At 39.8% G+C, this 22,466-nt stretch overlaps 1 protein-coding gene across 1 annotated transcript in view; it reads right to left on the bottom strand.

The window, feature by feature from the left end:
- The window catches only part of DSCAM (DS cell adhesion molecule), a 427,464-nt gene that overhangs the window by 218,804 nt on the left and 186,194 nt on the right, over positions 1-22,466 (bottom strand). The window contains exons 4-5 of the mRNA XM_070750468.1: positions 1,851-1,997; positions 216-494 (exon numbers count right to left, since the gene is read on the bottom strand). Of these exons, the coding sequence (XP_070606569.1) occupies positions 216-494; positions 1,851-1,997 (426 nt within the window). The remainder of the gene's footprint in view (positions 1-215; positions 495-1,850; positions 1,998-22,466) is intronic.

Raw genomic sequence — 22,466 nt, forward strand, 5'->3', positions numbered from 1 at the left:
AATGAAGATCTGCTAGCTGGTTCTGCTCTTTAGTACTAGAAGGCAAATGAGTGTCCTAAGAGTCTGCTATGTAGGTTATCCACGCAACTCAGAACCAGAAAATTATAAAAAGTTCTTGGTCATTCAGGGAGCCTATATAAGTGCAGCATATGCTTTCAAGTTTGACTCCCTTAAACACAATTTTGATTGTATTTTAACCATCTGAAGGCACTTACGTTTTACATGCAAACGGCCTATCACTTCAGCTGTACCATAACTGTTCCAGACTTCACACACATAGTTGCCTGAGTCTGATGGACGTGTATTTTCTATCAGAAGACCTGTCACCATTGGCCGGAACCGGCTGTCAGGTTCCCAGGGAACATTGTCCTTCAGCCAGCGATACTTTGGTGCTGGGTGTCCAGAAGCTTTGCAAGGCAGCTCCACTTGCTGTCCTGCCATGGCTTTACGATGTTCAAACCCATCCAGAATAGATGGAGCTGAGTTTGCTGGGTCTGGAAAACAGAGTACCTACATCTTAGATGTTCAATAGAATTAACTGATTGATCTACTTTATATGAATATACAGGAAATCTTTTTAAACAAAAAAATCTGGTGCCATCCAGATGCATTGGCACTGATAACTCAAATTCCATGTTGGCCATACTCAGCTCATTTGGAAGCCACCAGAGTATTGAATATTTATTTTGATATTTATTTGGTGCCAGTGCCTTGGAAACTTGCTGAAAAAGAGGCAGGACCACAACATTTCTATTCGATCATTCCCCATCCACCCACTGTAAAGAATTAAAAGATGAACAAGCTTGATAAAATGAGTGCTTATAAAAAAAAAGTTTCTACTAATTTAGTTTTCATCCCATACTACAGATGTCCATTAAATAAGTTCTCATTGTATTTTTAGAGTTGATTGTATCTTTTCTATTACTTTTTTAAATGTCTATGCTGGATCAGAATATTGAATTATCTCTGCTCGTATGTAGGATGTAATATCCAAAAAAAAATCATTATCGCAAAAGTGCTAAAGGTTTACTTTTATCTTGCTCTCTTAACCATCATATAAAAATACTGGGGAAATATCAGTGATAAATTTCTGCCATAGAATCAATAATATCTTGATGATACTATATGCCTTCTGATGTGTAAAGGCTTACCGAGCTTCCCTACAGTATGGAGGGTTTTGTATAAATTCATTTTGTGTGCCAATTTTGCCTATTCCTGGATTGAAAGGCTCTGTTTATAATTAGTCAGTCCTTAGTCCCTTCTCATTTGGATTATTGCATTATGCTTTTCAAAGGGCTGTTCTGGAAAAGCATTCAGAAGCTTTAATTGGTCTGGAATGTATACATCAAGATTCAGCCATGGCATACCATTATGAATTGCCCCGCCTCCCACTAGTGTTCCAAGCACATTTCAAGGTGTTGTGGAGGGCATCACTTTTGAGAAGGGTAACCTAGTCAAACTCATATCTTTCCACAATGCATACTACCTTGAGTACAGCATCCCTGATTGTTAACTCTGCTGACTGAGACTGATAGGAAGTAGAAACTGATTAATTTATTCAGTCAATTAATTAATTAAGATATTGGCTTGTAAAATAATGAATAAAAATTTGGAACTATTTGTATGTAATATTAAATGGTATATATAATTAAATTTGTTAAATTTGTATTTGAAGGTGGAGAAAAATAAAAAAAACTTTAAAAAAAAAAGGAAATAGAGACTGATGAAATCTGGCAAATAATGTGTATCACAAGACATACTAAGAATATCTATCTACAAATTAAAGCAGAGTACACAGAATGTATTCTTAATATATAATGGTTTTTTTCCGGAAAATGTCCATTGCATACCTGATACAAAAAGTCTAGCACTGTTGCTCTGACGTGTTTCTCCAGTGTATCTGTGCCGAGTGATACATCGGTAATTATACAATCCATCTTCATTCTGTACATCTATAATATACAAGGCTCCCGTGGATGTGATGAGAAATCTAGATCCTAAGCAACATAAAAATATGCAGATTTTAAAATATGAAAGCATTTTGGTATCCGGTGTAACTGAAAATTTTACTAACAAGTATTAAGGATACCCATTGTTGACCGTTCAATTTTTAAAAGATTGTTGAGTTAGCAGTTATTTAATTAAAGTGTTTTTTTCTAAACAAATGGGGAAAAAAATAACCTCTAGTTATTATGGAATGAATCAATAAACATTAAGTCAGTGTTCATCATAGATGGCATATGCACTGTAAAGCTATTTTAAGTAAAACAGAACATTTCTATTTTTGTGTTACCTCTAAATACAAACATGTTAACTCAGTGATGGCGAACCTTTTTTCTCTTGGGTGCCGAAAAAGCATGGGTGGGTGCTATCGCACAAGTCTGAGTGCCCACACCCATAATTCAATGCCTGGGGAGGACAAACAGCTTTCCCCGCTCCCCAGAGGCCCTCTGGAGGCCGGAAACGGACTGCTTCCCAACTTCTGGTGGGCCCAGTAGGCTCATTTTTTGCCCTCCTCAGCCTCCAAAGGTTTCCCTGGAGCCAGGGGAGGGTAAAAATTCCCTCACCCACCCCCTTGGAGGCTCTTTGGAAGCCAAAAACGCCCTCCCAGAGCCTCTGTGCGAACCAAAAATCAGCTGGCCAGCACACACATGCACACTGGAGCTGAGTTAAGGCAACAGCTCACGTGCCAACAGATATGGCTCCGCATGCCACCAGTGACACCCATGCCATAGGTTCGCCATCACTGTGTTAACTATATGAACTAATACACATACAATAATTGCATATGATGATACATGTAAGGAAAGAAAGAAATTAGAAGGAAAATGAGGAAAAGCCAACATGTATAAATATGAACTCCTTAAACATAATTTATATCCCACCCTTTCTGTAAATAGCTTGTTAGTATGCAATGGCATTCACTGATAATTTATTCATATAAACTTTCTGAATTTTTTCTAAAAACTATTGCCTTAAAAAAATGGCTTAAATTCAGATTTCTTATATGGAACAGCCTGCCCCTTAAGCAGCTCTACAAACATTATAAATGATGGAAAGGCCATGAAGCTACTGCCTTTGGCCTCATGCCCTCCAGTTGATTTGAAACTGCTATTCCCAGAATTCTTCACTTGTGAGAATGTAGATAATTTAAAAGAAATTTTAGTTTTTAAAAAGTGCATAACCTGCATATAAGTGTGGCCTAATGGAAACGGATGTTTCTATCTATGATCATAAAAAGGATGTTGATAAGCAAACAAAACTATATGAAAGATTAAAGGAGTGAAAAGGATTTTACCTTTTTTTCTATGTTTCTATCATCATCTAACTGATATATTGGTTGATATCTATCTCCCAATATAATAACCAAAATACTGCAAAATATAAAACTACAAAAAACTACGAAACTCCTATATCTCGTATTTCTTCTCTACTATATCCTCCATAACCTTCATTGTGTATTATTGTGTACTGGACAAAATAAATAAATAAATAAAATAATAAATAATAAACAAGTAACAATAAAATCAGCAATAAATCTTATGGCAATAGGACTAAATCAGTGCATTTTATATGAATTTCATAAATGACAATCCGATAAAGATGATGTCACCATAACAATTTTAAAAAGTATTTATATTAAACAGACTTTTAAAACTTTTAAAGAAGTATGAAGTAGTGCCATCTGCTTGAGCTAGCAGTAAAACTTTCAACGTTATTTAAAATACTTAAGAGAAAATGTCAAGTCAAAAGAAATGAGAAGCAGGAAAAAAACCAATTAGCCTATCAAATCCAAGGCAAGTGTACAGTAACAGTTTTCATAACTGCAACCTGTAAGGATAACAATTACTTGCCTGCAGCAATTTTTAAACTTTTAAAAGCCAAAGTGTTACTAAGTGTTTTGCTGTATGGCACTTAATGTTACACTTACAAGGACATCTCTGTGTTAGAAGTTATGTAATCTAAATTTTAAAGACCTGTACTTAATGTTCCACATTCTGTGTTAATGTACTTCTGTATCTAAAATCTGGTTGGCTGTCAGGTTGAGTTTGATTATGACTCTGCTAATTTAAATACCGCTTTCAACAAATTTGGGAGTTCTAATGCACAAATGCCAGTCTTCTCGAAATAAGCAAGTAATGGATGACCTGGCTCATTGTTAGTTCATTCCCCACCCCACCCCCAAATTTATATTCACTGCAGACCTGCACAATATCTCAAGAGAGTCCAAGCAGAAAATTTTAGATCTTGACTCACAAAAAGAATTAACACTTTGAATATCTTGGTTACAGTGAGTTCGCAAAGTCTTTTTATAATTCCCAAATATGTGTACACTTACTAGTCTTGTCCACAGGAAGTGTTTCATATTGGCACATTGGGATATTCTCCCCTCAAGTGGGCGGGCGCGGAGCATCCCGGCAGGTGGGCGGAGCCTCCTGCTACCAGCACCACTGATTCTAAGAACTGCTCTGAACCATGAGCAACCCACTGCTGCACCACTGATTCAAACAATTTACAGATAAGCACATCACCCCAGATTTATTGTAGAAAATATCGGAAGAATTTGGCAAGAGAATGATTGAAGCAGTTGTTTTCCAAGGCACTTTTCTCAATGACAAAAAATATTATTTGGTTTTCTAAAATTACTGTGCCCTTTATCTGTTTAAAATTTTCCTAAATTATTATCTTGTTAAGCTTTTTGCCTTTAACTCAAAACTCTTTAGAATAGTACTATTATTTTTAATTCCAAAAAGAAGGTGATTCATTGAACGTCTTTACTCTTTTGTGATGGCTGGAAGATCTCTCTTAAATTGTAAATTTTATCTGATATAAGAAAGTGTTTAAGAAAGTGAGGCTTTTGTGGGTCATGTGTCCAGAAAGGTTGCAGAGCAGTTTTGAGTGCAATTGTATTTCCTTGTCTCCCAAGCCAATCAATCTATGATCAACCATAAGAAACTCAATTCCTGTAGTCTTTTTGTGAGGAACAGCTATCCAGAAAATCAGTAAACAATCTCTCAATCTCCCCTCCAGAGACAATTTGGCTGGGCAGAACTCACTTGAACTTTGTTGTGGTGCTGTTGTCTTCTTTTAGGAGGACATCCAATACAAGTCCTCACCCACAATCCAGGAGATATGCCTTCTCTGTTGCTACACCTGCTGCTTGGAACAGACTCCCTCAAGAATTTGGGCTGACCCCGCCCTGTTAATCTTTTGTAGAGCTCTGAAAGCCTCACTTTTCCCCTATGCATTAGATCAGGAAAATAATTGCTAGGAGAGTGAGCATTTGTTATGTATAAGCTCAGCCATGTGAATGAATGTGCTTGGTTATTTTGGTTTTCTATTACATTTGCTTGATTTTGCTTGTGTTTGATTTTTTTTTTTAAATGGATTGACTCCAAACAGAGTAATAAATTATGAGTTGGTGGCCTTATAAATTTCTTAAATATAAAAGAGTACACAAATGAATAAAGCTAGTAGGTGTAAAGCGAGTTGTGGGTCAATATTGGTATTACTTGGTTAAGTATTTATAGTCTCTTTTTAAGAAAGTTGGCTGATATTGTGATTACAATTTATTTTTAATCAAACAATACAAGAAATAACTAATGCAAATAAAATGTGGCCATATATAAAATAGCAGCATCAATTCAAAATAGAACTGACTACTTTTTTAAAAAAGATGAACATCTAAGAAGAAATTAAAATATTTATAAACAAGGTTTAATATCCATACAGTTATATTATGAAGATATGTCTCTCTTAGACTGCAAGCTTTCGTTCTTCAGCTCCTTATCTTCATATTCAAAACAGCCAATTTTGCAGTCTGTTCATGAAAACTGCCACCAAGTGCATATTACAAATAGAGATTATTCAAACTTCTTCCCATCAATCTAACAGATGCTTTTCTTATTATCGCAACAAAGAATGATCTAAATTTTATGTACAGATTTAAGAAATGCTGTTATTAAACTGTGAGAGTTGCCTGATAGATTCAATTAAGTTCTTTCAAGACATTTGTCAGTGATTTCTGATGCAGTCTAGATAAATTTGTAGGCAGAATTCACTCTCCTTTTTCTTACACATTAATAATAGCAGTGCATATTCATTTGTTTTTTTTTTCAATAGTATATTGACATGCAAAAATATTAAAGCTATGCTTCCTGTTATGAAATGAAGAACATTGTGGCTTTTGGATAGGCAACAACCACTACCAAGCCTGCTTAGGCCTGGTAATCAATCTCATTCTGCTTCAACCACACAATTACCGTATTTTTCGCTCTATAAGACACACCTGCTGAAAAGACGCACCTAGATTTTAGAGGAGGAAAATAGAAAAAAAATATTTTGAGCCAAAAAGTAGGCTAAAATATTTATTACAATAACACTGCCCTAGGGGAATTGGGAAAATATACAAACAAGCAACATCTCACTTGGCTCATTTTGATGTTAAATATAATTGACTGTCTACTAAAGCTCAGATACAAGGGTAAATAATAACTTGTATCACAATGCCAGGCAGCATCTTACATAAAGTAGCTAGCAGCTATCACTGTTAAAAGAGAATTTAATGAGTTTCAATCTCATGCTCCAAGTCGCGGCGCGCTCTTCCACGGAGGCGGCACTCGAAACCCGCCACCGGCCCCGGAACGGAATGTCTCCCCTGCAGCCCCGGCTGTCCAGGAGGGCGCCCGGTCGGACGCAGCGCGGGCCCATGCACCGTGCGGCAGCGGGAGCGAGCAAGCAAGCAGGCGGGCTGGCGGGGTTGTCCTCCAGTCCCAGAGGCGCTCGCGGGGCAGAGCATCATCCCGGGCGAGCCGCTCCACCCGAGCCACACGGCAGCTGCCCGCCGCGCAGGAGAGAGCCAGCGGGGCGAGCAGGCAGCGACCGCCGCTCCCGATGCGCTCCGGAGCCCCGCCGGCGAGGAGGGCGGCTGGCACGGGCCATCCTCCGCTCATCGAACTGAGAGCTTCTTCGCGCCTACTGCTCCCTCGTCCCGCCGAAGCCGGTTCCTCGCCCTGCCCGGTAGGTGCCCACCGCCGCCCGGAGTGCTGGCGGGAAAAAAGAGGGACCGGTGGGTGGGGGCGGGTGGGCAGGAGTGAACCGCGGCGCCAGTGACCCCACTCGCTCAGCACCGCAACGGGCCGCGGGTGGGCGAGCTTCGCTCCTGCCGCATCTGCCCGGAATGTCGGGCTCGGAGGGGTGACTTCTCCGGCGCGGAGCGGGGGCGCTTCTGCTCGGCCTGCTCCTGCCACTCCACGGGCAAGGAAGAGGTCGGCGGCGGCTGCTCTCCGGGGCAAAGGCGCTTTTTGGGCTTGCGCCTCCCCCCCTCCCTGCCTGCATCTTCGCTCCAAAAGACGCGGCTGATTTTTCATCCTACTTTGGGAGGAAAAAAACTGCGTCTTATGGAGCGAAAAATACGGTAATATCACGTATACATTATTGTAACCAATAGCAATAACTTCACTGAAATCTATGGGAATACTTTAGTTATAATGGTTATTCAGATTAATTTCAAACATTTATTTCTTAACTTCGTAGATTTCTTCACTTCCGCTAAAATAATAAAAAAAGTAAGATAAACTAGGGACTGTTTTATTTTTAAAAAAGTTTCACTCCACTTTCTGTGAAATAAAAAAAAGAAAAAGAAAACTAACTTTTAAATGCTGAGCAACAAAGAAACAAGGTGCTGGAGAAGACCCTTTGGAGTCCCTTGGACTTCAAAGCGAACAAACAAGTCAATCCTAGAGATCAACCCTGACTGATCTTTAGAAGGCCAGTCCCTGAAGATGAAACTCAAATACTTTGGCCTCTTAAATGAGAAGGAAGGACTGACTGGAGAAGAGCCTAATGCTGGGAACAATTGAGGGCAAAAAAAGAAGGGGATGGCAGAGAATGAGATGGCTGGATGGAGTCACTGAAGCAGTTGGCATGAGCTTAAATGGACTCTTGGAGATGGTAGAGAAAGGAAAGGCCTGGAGGAACGTTTTCCAAGGGATCATGATGGGTCAGATATGACTTTGCAACTAACAATAACAACAAGAATCTTTAAATATCACTTGTGTCTCATGAAAAGATTACCAAACTAGCAAGTAACATAAATTCTTTAAAACCAATGGTACCTTGGCAAATAAAAGAGTTGTTGCCATGACAATATAAACATATTCACACACATTACACACTGCCCCAAAGAGGAGCAGCAGCAAATAGAATATCCAATTTGATAGTGGAGGCATGATTCTATGGTGCCTTACCTCTGGAAAACTTTTTTCTGAACTCTGACTGCATAGGTTTAATTTGTAAAAACAAACAAACCCTGAACTTGAAACAAAAGATCTTCAGTCTACAAAAAAGTACTGCTTTACTAAATGCAATAAAAATCCAATTTAAAAAAAGAAATATCTAGTTTGCACATGGCTATTTCTTTTTATTCTCTGATTTTCTCTAGTTAAACATCTTGTTATTGTGATTCTCTTTCTAAAGCAAGGATGATCCATCGGTTACCTTCTGGCAGTTGATTTTAGAAAGTATTGCTGTGAAAAACATACAAAAATTACATTTTCACATACCCTATTTTAGTGCTTTATTGTTTGCACAATGCTTCCAAATTTTTAATAAGGTGATATGAAGAGAACCCAGAGTATTATTTAAGTTGGGGTTTTACCAATTAATAGGTTTGTTGCTATAGAAATGACTACTTATAATATTATTATGTAAAAGTAAAATGTTGAGGTTTGATGTTACTATCTGATTCTACTGCACCAAAACAAGGTTATTATTTTTTATTTTTATTATTTTATTTTTATTATTTTATTTGTTTGTTTTGTCAAGCACATATTGGAGGTATGTAAAGATATAATAATATTTATATACATGATACTAATAAAATATAAAGAAACGTTAGGACAGGGGACGGAAGGTACAGGTCAACAGTGGATAGTCTAAGGGTAAAGTTTTGGGGGTTAGGAGATGATACTACAGTTCATCTCTATACTACTAAATACTGTATACAGTACTACTAAATATACAGTGGTACCTCAAGATACGAACCCCTCGTCTTACGAACAACTCGAGATACGAACCCGGGGTTCAGAAAAAAATTGCCTCTTCTTACGAACTTTTTTCGTGTTACGAACGCCAAACCCGAACTTCCGGGTTCGGCGTTCGGGAGGCTGCTGGGAAGCCCCCCGGCTGTTTTAAAAGGTGACAGCCGGGCGGCGGGGCTTCCCAGCAGCCTCTGAACGCCGAACCCGGAAGTTCGGGTTTGGCGTTCGGCTTCGGGAGGCTGCTGGGAAGCCGCCCGGCTGTTTTAAAAGGTCACAGCCGGGCTGGGGAGCTTCCCAGCAGCCTCCCGAACCCCGAACTTTTGCCGAACTTCCAGGTTCGGGGTTCGGGAGACTGCTGGGAAGCCCCCCAGCCCGGCTGTGACCTTTTAAAACAGCCGGGGGGCTTCCCAGCAGCCTCTGAACGCCGAACGCGGAAGTTCGGGTTTGGCGTTCGGCTTCGGGAGGCTTCTGGGAAGCCGTCCGGCTGTTTTAAAAGGTGACAGCCGGGCTGGGGGGCTTCCCAGCAGCCTCCCGAACCCCGAACTTTTGCCGAACTTCCGGGTTCGGGGTTCGGGAGGCTGCTGGGAAGCCCCCCAGCCCAGCTGTCACCTTTTAAAACAGCCAGACGGCTTCCCAGAAGCCTCCGAACGCCGAACGCGGAAGTTCGGGTTTGGCGTTCGGCTTTGGGAGGCTGCTGGGAAGCCGCCCGGCTGTTTTAAAAGGTCACAGCCGGGCTGGGGGGCTTCCCAGCGGCCTCCTGAACCCCGAACTTTTGCCGAACTTATTTATTTATTTATTTATTTATTATTTGGATTTGTATGCCGCCCCTCTCCGAAGACTCGGGGCGGCTCACAACAAGTGAAAAACAATCCAATACAATCCAATTAATTAAAATATTATAAGTTTAAGAGAATCCCCAATACTAACATACACACATACAGGCATACCATATATAACTTCAACGTGCCCAGGGGGAGATATTTAGTTTCCCCATGCCTGACGGCAAAGGTGGGTTTTGAGGAGTTTACGGAAGGCAGGAAGAGTAGGGGCAGTTCTGATCTCCGGGGGGAGTTGGTTCCAGAGGGCCGGTGCCGCCACAGAGAAGGCTCTCCCCCTGGGGCCCGCCAACCGGCATTGTTTAGTTGATGGGACCCGGAGGAGGCCCACTCTGTGGGACCGAATCGGTTGCTGGGATTCGTGCGGCAGAAGGCGGTCTCGGAGATATTCTGGTCCAGGGTTCGGGAGGCTGCTGGGGGCTTCTTGGCGGCCTTCCGAACGCCAAACCCGGACGTTCAGGTTTGGCATTCGGCGTTCGGGAGGTCGCTGAGAAGCCCCCAGGCTGTTTTAAAAGATGACAGCCGGGCGGCAGCGTTTTTTTGTGGGGGGGTTTTTTTGGTTGCACTGATTAATTGACTTTACATTGTTTCCTATGGGAAACAATGTTTCGTCTTACGAACCTTTCGTCTTACGAACCTCCCCCTGGAACCAATTAGGTTCGTAAGACGAGGTATGACTGTATCTGGATACTACTAAAGTTGGAAGTCAATGCCTTTTGTTTCTTTTTTCCCTTTGTCGCACACTTTTCATTTTCTTTTTTGCTCCCCTATTTTCTTTCTCTTTTCTTTTGTATTATATATTATAAATGATAAATTTAAAAAAATGCTTCCATTTTTTTAGACAAACCCACTCCATATTCTCATAAATCAATAATACAAGCTATTACATCAAAACTCAATTATAACTCTTTCACAACTACTTCACCACAAAGCATACTGATATCTTTTATCATCTCTACTCACTTTCTCTGTAGTTTATTACCTGTAAAAACATGGAAAGAGTTTTACTTCAGAAAATTTTACTACACTTCATGGTCAGCATGAGGGCCTCCAATGCCCACTTTTGAAGCCTAGTTCTGTTCCCTAAAAATAATCAAGCAATGAGTGAAACGAGAAGGACCAATAGCCTCTTTTCCTCTCTTGGGCAACCTAGTATGTGGGCGACAGAAATATATGTGTCTATTATGTAGCCGATCAAGACATCGAGGAAATGTGAGGCACTCTAACTTCTTTATTAACGATAACAGTTACAATTCATAACACAACTAACTAGAACTCTGTCAATTCCTAGCTGACAACTCCTTTTTATATTGTAGCACAACTGTAAATCAACCAATTAGAGCTTCCATAGTTCCTGCACTCCTAGTGGCCCTCTGGAACACTACAGTGTCCCACAATAATGTTGCAAGATGGAATCGAGTGACAGACGCAGCTTCGATCTTGCAAAAGAAATATTATTTATTTATCTATTTAATGGAGTTATCTTGGAAGCAATTCAGACCCTCATGGTTTCTGATATCCATCACTCCAAAACCTCCACTGTAAAAATAATGAAACACTATTACATAAACAAAGTACAATAATATTACAAACAAAACCTAACATACAAATTATGATAATGAGCAGGAAGTAGATGAATCCCACTAAAAACACCATGTGATAATGGGTGATATATGGAGTTTGATTCTCTGTTTTATAATATGCAACATGTCAGTATATATGCCTGTTTATGGTCTTCAATAAAGAACATCAGCTATTAGTGAACCTGAGACTGAATTTCTAGACACTCAATATTTATTGCTGTGCTAGAAATTCTAAAACTGTTAGGCAGATAGATAATTTTAGACCAGGAATTGAAGGAGGAAAGGAACTTCAGACTATTTTGTTCTATCTGGGAATTACCATTTTCTTTCTGTATTTTGAAAGTTTAAATCTGAATGTATAACCATCTTCCTCATTGATCTTGGATTGTGAAACTTTGAAACTTAAGAAGAAAGGTTGCAATGGTAAACAGCATTAGCCATAGAGGAATTATCATACTCATGTAATCCAAACAATGAAACTGCATCATATATTACTGCTGTGATCATGATTACTGGTAGTCATTGGTTACAGGGCTCTGGATTTCTACCCAATTTTTGAAGAAGGTCTAGTAGGCATTTTTTTAATGTAGTGATATTATATGCCAAATAAACATAGATTGAAGTGAGGTTTTCATTGCAAGCCCACCACCATTAATTATAGGGATTCAGTTGAAAAGAATTGCTACAGTAAATATTGGATTTTTATAATTGTCAGAAGAGGCTAGAATCTGGTAATTCAGTGACAGATGCATCATTTAAAATATATTCATGCAAGTGAGGAGTTATATGCAAAGAAAAAGCAGAAACATTTCCAGTCCTAATATTGTACATGCTTAAGAACATTTATGTAAGAAGCCATCTTCTGTATGCTAATCTGCAACCTTAATGTTTCCCTGCATGTGATAAATAATGGAAATTTCCCATGCGTAATAAAATATGCAATATATTATACATGAGCGGAGCTTTGACTTTGAACATAATTGTTATTAGGCAGGCAGTTGTGGAAATAAAACTTCAACTGTATTAATACCATAATGTAAACAGGAACCATGAAAGAAAATAACTCAGCCGGATTTATTGGTCACTGAATTAGGAAGCTGTAATACAAAACAACTAGCTAATCAGGATATTTTTAGAGTTTCAGTTAAGTAAGGGTTAATTGAGGAAAGAAAAAAACCCTAGACAACCCTGTTTTATATTCTTTTCTGACAACCAGGGTGGCATAGCAGGTAGAGTGTTGTACTGCAGGCCACTGAAGCTGACTGTAGATCTGTAGGTTAGCGGTTCAAATCTCATCACTGGCTCAAGATTGACTCAGCCTTCCATCCTTCCGAGGTGGGTAAAATGAGAACCCGGATTGTGAGAGTAATATGCTGGCTCTGTTAAAAAGTGCTATTGATAACATGTAAACAATAAGTCACCCTGAGTCTAAGGAGAAGGGCGGCATAAAAATCAAATAAATAAATAAACAAACAAACAACCAAAGACGACTTGATTTAGATTAAAATTAAAATGATACAAGTAAATTTAATACAGTTAATGTAATTGCAACTCATATCCCAAATAACTTCTAAAGGTTGTCCCTAAGACTTGAGGGAGAGAGATCAAGTGAGATCATTAAGCTGTGGGTTATGTGGTGTGATACCAAAGAAGGAGGCAAAGAAATATTAGGGACAGAAGTGTACATCTGTATTTAATTCTGAAAAACATTATCCATCGTATTAAAATATTTAAAAAGATCAGATTTATATATGAAAAGAAATAGTACTGCCAAAGAGTAAAGAAACCTACAGAGGAATCAGGCTGGAGATGGGTATAGTATTCCCAAAGCGATTCTTTAGAAGTGAATAAACTGCAGTTGGAGAGGGAAAAGATTCTGATAATGGTTTAGCTAAGTGCTGCTTTAAAGATTCTCTCCTGTTTTTTCACATACTGTGGAGTATTGTTGCATTTTAGCAGAATACTTTTAAACAAATGATATCAAACAAACAAATTTGGCTTCTTCAAAGCAGTGTCTTCTACTTTACAATAGATTATACTTTCCATTGTCCCTGATAATTTTCCCTGCGAGATGCCACCAATTGGAGTTGCAGTTGCACCAATTGAAGATGGCTGTATTAAAGGCAGAGACAACTAACACAGCAAAACGAAGAGCCGGCTATTAGGCTGGCTCTTTGAAATTCCTCTCTGAACAAGGAGTGGACTTGAGATCATTCAAAAATGCTCCAGACAGTTGCTTCTTATAAAGAGACCAAAGGAGGTTTTACAGTTCTGGAAGACATGGGAATACCATTTCTATTCAAACCACAGTTAGCATTTTTATATACACAAGCTTCACATATTTCTTTTTCTAATCAACTTTGGCAATTGCTTGTTTATTAGCTATTAGGACTTTGGCTTGTTATGTCGTTGGAAGAAAAGAACAATCTGGTTCCAAGCCAGGAGAAAAAATAAATAATGGAGATTGGCTACAAGGAAATAAGTGAGCTCTGTTTAGTTGGTTTCTTGAAAGTGACAAAATGACCGAGGGAGACGATAGATCTTTATAGAGTTTTGGGGGTTTGTGTTTGAGATGTTCTGGGATTGTGCAATGTAATGAGCCTCATGTCTTTTAGTGTCTTAATGGTTGTGGGTAAATCCTATTATGTCCTAAAAGTCATGTCTCCTGTCCTTAGAATTTGGTGAGAGAAGGTAAATTCTTAATCCCGTCAGCTCCAGCCCTCTGGGAGCTTGAGGATGCAGGCAATTAGAATAGAATGAGCTGGAAGGGACCTTGGAGGTCTTCTAGTCCAGCCTCCTGCTCAAGCAGAAGAACCTGCATAACATTTCAGATAATTTACTGTCTAGTCCAGTGAGGGTGAATCTTTTTTCCGTCAAGTGTCGAAAGCGCATGCATGCTATTGTGCACATTCTCCCCCCATTCAATTTCCCCTGGCACCCTACCCCCCCATGCACAACCCCCCCCCACTGCCCCACCCCTGTGCATGCATGAACACCCCTCCCCAATTTCCAGTGGGCCCAGTAGGTCCATTTTCTGCCCTCCCCAAGTGCCAGAGGCTTCCTTGGAGCCTGGGGAGGGCAAAAACGGCCTTCCCTGCGCCCCAGAGGCCCCCTGGAGGCCAGAAACAGCCTATTTCCTAACTTCCAGTAGGCCCACCAGGCCTGTTTTCAACCTTAGAAACATAGAAACACAGAAGACTGGCGGCAGAAAAAGACCTCACGGTCCATCTAGTCTGCCCTTATACTATTTCTTGTATTTGATCTATGTTTATCCCAGGCATGTTTAAATTCAGTTACTGTGGATTTACCAACCACGTCTGCTGGAAGTTTGTTCCAAGGATCTACTATTCTTTCAGTAAAATAATATTTTCTCATGTTGCTTTTGGTCTTTCCCCCAACTAACTTCAGATTGTGTCCCCCCTTGTTCTTGTGTTCACTTTCCTATTAAAAACACTTCCCTCCTGAACCTTATTTAACCCTTTGACATATTTCAATGTTTCGATCATGTCCCCCCTTTTCCTTCTGTCCTCCAGACTATACAGATTGAGTTCATTAAGTCTTTCCTGATACGTTTTATGCTTAAGACCTTCCACCATTCTTGTAGCCCGCCTTTGGACCCGTTCAATTTTGTCAATATCTTTTTGTAGGTGAGGTCTCCAGAACTGAACACAGTATTCCAAATGGGGTCTCACCAGCGCTCTATATAGCGGGATCACTGCCTCCCTCTTCCTGCTTCTTATACCTCTAGCTATGCAGTGAAGCATAGCTTCAAGCACCAGAGGCTTTCTTGAAGCCTGGGAAAGACCAAAATGTCACCTAGCACCCCCAGGTGGCCTCCAGAGGCCATAAACGTCCTATCAGAGCTTCTGTGTGAGTCAAAAATCAGCTGGCTGGCATGAACATACATGTTGGAGCAGATTTAGGGCAACAGCTTGTGTGACTTGTGTGACACATGCCATAGGTTCGCCATTATGGTTCTAGAGCACTGATGGTGGACCCTTTTTGGTTTGCATGCCAAAGGGGCTGTGTGGGTGTGCTAGCATGCTTGCAGATGCCCATAGCCCTTCCTTCCCCCATGCATGTGCAACCGCACATGCTGCCCTCGCACATTTTGCACAATCCCACTATCCCTCTGCACGCACTCATGGCTCACTGAAACCTGGGACGTAAAAAAACAGCCAAACAGGTAAACCGGAAGTTTGGAAAAATGGAAGCTTCCCTTCCTTTGGAGAAATATAATATTCTGCCTCTTTTGATATTCTTCAAGATATTTCATTCTCTGGGGGGGAGGCTTCCTGTAGTCTGAAACAGGTGAGTTTCTTTGAATCTCTAATAAAAGAATTTTTTTAAAGTATAAGTTAAGAACTTAAAAACATCTCTTCTTTTTGAATAATCGGCAAAAGGTTTATTAAAATATTGATCTTGGAAAATTATAAATGAACTAAAGGTCCAGATGGATTTGAAATAATTTGTTGAAATTAATTACAAGTGTAATAGAATATGTGAATAATTGTGAGAAGAGATGCTACCTAGGAAACCATCAGACAAGAGAATAGGAGCCCTCAACGGCTTACCAGGCAGAAAAAGAAACTTATAAAGGACAGTCCAAAAGGGAATAAAAAACCCCAACCACCTCTCCACCAGCAATCAGCACCCAAATCAGAATAGGTTAAAAGCAAGGTTAACATCAGACCAACAATCAAGTAAACGGCCCTTGACTGGATTTATAGTGTATGTTAGGATGAATGTGTATGATTGATTTTTAAATAAACTGGGGTTTTAGAATATGAATTAGTTAGATTTTTATGTTTTTATAATTGATGCTTTTTAGAATTTTAAATGTTAGATTTCTTACATATTTTGTAATTGTTTTGCTGTAAGCAGGCCTGAGACTCAGGAGAAGGGCAGCATAGAAATCTAAATATATATATATAAATAAACAATACCCCAATCAAGAAACAATAGCCAACAGTCCAACCAAATCTGTCAGACCAACCCCACCAACACTCACAGGGCTAGCCCCCAGAATATAAACTGACAACAAACCACTTACTAGCTCTGATGATCTTGCTAAGTTTGGGGAATAAGAAAATAGGAAAGGTCTGAGAGCACCAAGGACTTAGAGGTGGGTTCCTCCTGGTTTGCACCGGTTCTATAGAACCAGTAGCAAACCCCTGGTGATGTCATGGTGATGTCATGGAACTGGTTCTGTTGCTGCTGGTCCATGGAGGCTACCATCTTTTGGAGGAGGATTTGCGGGGGGGGGGGGGTTCTTTATTTTCTTCTTCTTCTGCACATGTGCAGAAGTCAGGTTTCCAGCACTTCACATGCATCGCCATCTTGTTTTTGGCTTTTTGGGGGTGGGTACTTTTCAGGGTGGGTATTTTTGGGGGGATATTTTTCAGCACTGTCCATGAGACCAGCCACATGGTGTGGGAGGAAGTGAACTGGCAGCAAGGTACGTTAGAACCCGCCCCCATAAGGATCCCTAATTTCAACTCTGAAATTATTCTCTTTTTTGATACATTGTTATCTCTGATAATCCTTAACAGACTTTAACTGACTAGAACTGATGATAAGGCTTTAAGGACCTATTTTTTCTTTTTGATAAGATAGGACACATGGGAAGAATATATAATTTGTTATATTTTAAGAGAAAGTAATAAATTACTAAATTCTTTATACATGTGATGAAAGAGGGAGCCTTTTCTTCATGTATTTCTTTACTTTTTCTTTAATGTCCATTTTTCCTATTTTTCTTACCTTTTCCTCAGCACTGCTTTTTATATTTATTTATTTTTTCATTTGTATTAGTTCGTATTTTTTAATTGTAATGGTTAATAAAATTGCACTTTAAAGCAAGTTTTTAAAAAGTCTGCTCCAAATGAATGAAAACATTCAAGAAATATCAATGATAAAATTTACAATCTTATAGTTCCAAGATTCCAACCTGACAATGTCATTAACTATACAAGCATATTGCTATCAATTCTCATGAATGTGTACAACTTTAGTCTAAGTATACTCTTCGTGATTGTTGTACTTTAATGCAAAGTGAGAATAATTCTTACTACTTGAAAACAGATAGAGTTGTAAAAAGTCATATTACTTAAAAAAGTGGGGAATATTCATAGATGTTCTAGAATACCATATTTTTCAGAATATAAGATGCATCTTTTTCCTTCTTAAAAGAGACTGAAAATTTGGGTGTGTCTTTTTCAAAACTTTTCCCCCCAGCCCTAACATGGTGCTAATGTTCTTCTTGGCTTGCTGCATTTTTTTTTATTCCTACTTCCTCCGAAGCAGTTTTTCCAGCCCTAAGTCTTTGAAGGCTTGCTTTCATTCCTACTCCCTCTGAAAAAGGCTTTTTCAGCCATAGCCAGTGTTATGCCGGGCTTCACGTTACAAGCCCCCAATTAAGTCCAAAGTAGAAATTCAACACACACGCTTGTAACGTAAACAAAGTTGGTTTATCAAAAGGAAAATACTGTCCAAAACGCACTTTTAATCAGCCAAAGTGTTCTCCCACACACCACAAGCCTTGAATGCTGTGAAAAACATAAAACAAAAGCAAAGCAGATAAAATTGAATGAGTGAGCGAGTGAGTGAATGAAAAAGCAATTGTGAAGACGTCACAGCCACCCCCCTTCAAGAGTCCTCACGTTTAAACTTAACTGTGAATTGTTCCACAAAGTCCTTGTAAATCCTGAAGCCGTTCACAAAAATCTTTGTAAATTTCTGAAGCAAACCACAAGTCTCTTTCTCTCAAAACGGATAAACTCCCACGCCGAGAGGCAACAACGCTGGCAATTTATCAGCAGCCTCATTAGCCTAATTGCCCCAGCCACAGGTGTTCTCCCTTATTTCCTATAATACTTGCGCAATTGTTCCTTCCTTGACATCTATGAATGCCTCCTCTTCTGAACCTAATGATGATAATGATGATGATGATGATGGTTCACTAATGGGGTAATTAGCTAATGGGCTGCCTGTAATTACCTCCTCAGTTGATCCTACTTCACTTCCAGAATCTTCCCTTGATGTGGACGCTTTGCTCTTGGAAGCTGTTGGCAGTAAAACGGGCCTCTGATAATGTGAGGATTCTCCCAAGTCAACCCCCACAGTCCTTGGAGCAGGAGCTGGCCCAGAGCCAACCACAACAGCCAGGGGATAAAATAATGTGCTGAAGCTGAACAGACTAAGGACACTAGCCAGATGTATACCTGGTTGGTAGATTTTTCCTCCCTATTTTCCTCCCCCAAAACTAAGGTGCATCTTATACTCCAGTGCATCTTATACTCCAAAAAATATGGTACTTCCCAAATACTCTTCTTTATCAACTAAAATATTTAGCTTCTACACTCCTTAGTCCCCCCCCCCAATATTATTATTATTATTTATTGGATTTGTATGCCGCCCCTCTCCCCAGACTCGGAGCGGCTAACAACAATGATAAAAAACAACATGTAACAATCCAATTTAATAAAACAACTAAAAACCCTTGTTTACTTGCATCGCTGGAACTAGAAGAAAAATGTTGCATTGCTATAGTATTTGATTGTTCAATTTGAGCTACATCTATGCTATCTATGAAGCAACTAAATATGCAATCTGATTTGTCAAACATTGTTAAAAGCTCCCTGATGGCACACCATTGCACTGCCCTTTACAAACCATCAGACATCAATTCAAGCTTGCAACCTGATTATCAGCACTCTTTCTGATACACTTCAAAGCCATTATACTGATCAAAAAGCTGTCCCTTTGCTCCAAGCATATATAAGGCTACCCCCATGATCACTGTTCCTAGTTATATGACAACATTGATGTTACAAATAGCATTAATTGATAATATGCCACAAAAAGATTGATATTTTTGAGGTGGCTTATAGGTGATAGTAAAGTATGTGAAGCATCTTCACAATGCTATCAGGTTATAACTGGCTTTCATTCTTTTCATTGATCAATCTATTGATTAATCTATGCTCTTTTCAAAATCATAATTTTCAATATGACAGATTTATTAATAGATTTGGTCATAGATATTAGCTATCACCACCCAATGTGGTTTGATCAATCATGGTTTTTAATAAGATAGAGGTGTGGACCAAGTTATAAACTTTCATCTCACTTAACCTACACACACAGTATTCCTTACTAATGCCTATTATTAGTTTGTTTGGTCACATTTTGCTTACCATGCTGAAGTAGAAAAACTCTATTAATCAAAATGGGTATGTCACCTTCACCTGAGTCATCTTTCTTGGCCCCCTTAGAAAAGCAACAAAACATCAATTCAGCTATAAAATATTTAAAGAACAAGGGACTCTTGACAACACTAAGGACCTGTTATCTAAGGAAGGATATTTGAAAGTGAGAAAAACTATTTTTGATGCACCATGTTACTTTGGAAGGTATAGCATAAAGAGTGAGGGGTTTAATTAATAATAGCTGATTAAGATGTGATTTTATCCCTGGAACCTTTGAAATATATAATTTATTGTTTAATGTAATTGTGCTGTACTGTAAATTTTTGCTGTAGTTGACATATTATTTAACATTAGTTCATTCAGTAGAAATCTAAGGACATCATAGCTTTTTAGGTTAGAATCCTATGCACCAGGAGATAAGAACCATGAAGCATTGCAACTGATGTTTAATGATAAATTCTAGAATATATTGCCAGTGGTGTACGATAATAATCCAATTCAGTGTACAGCCTGGTGGTGGGGAGGTGGGAGCAGAGAGGGTGGATCTTGAAAACCTAGCTCCATTTTTTTTTAAAAAAAAATGGAAAATCCAAATATTTTCTTAAAACCCTACTAACAAGCTTGGTCTCGTTCAATTAAAATTAAGTGTCCAAATCATGCCAAGAGCCAGTAATATATATGCAGTTTTCATGCATGTCCATTTCATCTTTTCATATAGTTGGCTACATGCAAAAATGACATTTGGCCTGTTTTTTGGGGGGGGGGGTTGCATGAACAGTTCCAACTGTTTTATCCCTTTAAAGAAAAAAAATCACAACCCCTCAGATTTAAGAAGGGTTATAGTATAATATAGTGTGAAGGGTTAAACTTTGACAACTTTATAATGAAGGAATTATATTCAATTCTTTGTGTATATTTTTAAAACCTCCTGAAGTTAATTGGTGAGAATCAATGTGTATTAAATTATTTAAACAGGAAGATGCTGGAACAAGAAGAGCTGGGGCAATTTGCAAAATAATCTCAAAAATAGTAAAAAGTAGGTTAGATTTTTTTAGTTGAGGCAATGGGTAAAGAGTGCTGTCATCTAATAAGGTCTGTTCTCAGTAATTACAGTGACACAATCTGATCAGTGAGGACTAAGTATCTTCATCTGAAAGGGATCGGATGAAATTAGTGCTGATGTAATAAGTACCATTTGTCACTATTAGGGAGAGGTGTTGACAGGCCCCTGCTGTTGCCATAGCAACCTTTGCAGTTTGGAATTTCTTTGTGTGGGTTTAAACTATAACAATAGTCTAGGAGCTAAATAAAATATTGTTAAGGTAAGTTAATAACACTCCTTTTTCTGGCTGGGTCATTTAAGGCTACCTACCATAACAGATCACTTGAAATTTGTAAATATCAAAGTACTTTACCTGGGCATCTGAATTAAATCCTGACTTATTGAAAAAATAGCAAAAAATAGCAAAAAATTATAATACAGTCATACCTCGTCTTACGAACTTAATTGGTTCCGGGACGAGGTTCATAAGGTGAAAAGTTCGTAAGACGAAACAATGTTTCCCATAGGAAACAATGGAAAACTGATTAATGCGTGCAAAAAAATCGCAAAAACGGTGCTCCACCGGGCGGCGGCACCCAGCTGTCACCTTCTGAAACAGCCGGGCACTTTTCAGCATTCTCCCAAACTCTGAACCCAAAAAGTTCGGGTTCGGGAGAACGCCGAGAAGCACCGCTGCCCGTCTGTCACCTTCTGAAACAGCTGGGGGGCTTCTCAGCGTTCTCCTGAACTCCAGACCCGGAAGTTTGGCAAAAGTTCAGATTTGGCATTAGTGTTCAGGAGAACGCCGAGAAGTGCTGCCGCCCGGCTGTCACCTACGCAGAAGAGCCATGGCGTGTCGGCCAGTCAGGAGGCTCAAACAGAGGTGGGGAATCCCAATAGGGAATTCCAGGGGTGGAGCTTTGATGTCACGAAGACGTCCTTCCTGGAGTCCACGTTTCAGCCGGCCAGGAAGGACGTCTCCGTGACGTCATAGCTCTTCCACGGCTCTTCTGCGAAGGTGACAGCCGGGCTGTCAGAACTTCAAATCACTAACTCCCAAATCTCCCAAACCCGAACACGGACTTTTGCCGAACTTCCGGGTCCGACATTCGGGAGAACGCCGAGAAGCCCTCCGGCTGTTTCAGAAGGTGACAGCAGGGTGGCAACGCCCAGCGAAGCGCCCGTTTTTGTCATCCTGGGAGGTGGGGTTTCCCATGGAGGGGAGCCTCAGGGGAATCCCAGGATCGCAAAAACGGGTGCTTCGCTTGCAATGGAAGTCCAGAGGTGGGGCATCCCTCTGACGGCGGCAGGTTCGTAAGGCGAAAAAAGTTCGTAAGAAGAGGCAAAAAAATTCCAAACCCTGGGTTCATATCTCGAAATGTTTGTATGACAAGGGGTTCGTATCACGAGGTACTACTGTATATAGTTAACCATCAGAAGAACAGAAAACTAGAAACAGAATGTGGCCTGATATTGAAATGTCTTACAGAGCTTACTAAACATTGCAAGGATTCCAGAAAAGAAGGCTTACATGGAAAATGACTTTAAAGCCTCTGAGGAGTATGTTTATTGCTAATTTCCCTCTGCACTGAATGCTTCCTGTTTCTCTGAGACATATGCTTCCACTTATCTTCCTCATCATGTTCCACAAAATGCTTCTCTTTTCCACTTTGAGGTGCTTCATTTGATGGGCTCTTACAGGCTCCTCTATCTTTTCTTCCCACAAGGACACACTGCATTTCCAGCCACTGTAG

The sequence above is a fragment of the Erythrolamprus reginae genome, chromosome 4 (genome assembly GCF_031021105.1).
Source record: "Erythrolamprus reginae isolate rEryReg1 chromosome 4, rEryReg1.hap1, whole genome shotgun sequence".
Taxonomy (NCBI): domain Eukaryota; kingdom Metazoa; phylum Chordata; class Lepidosauria; order Squamata; family Dipsadidae; genus Erythrolamprus; species Erythrolamprus reginae.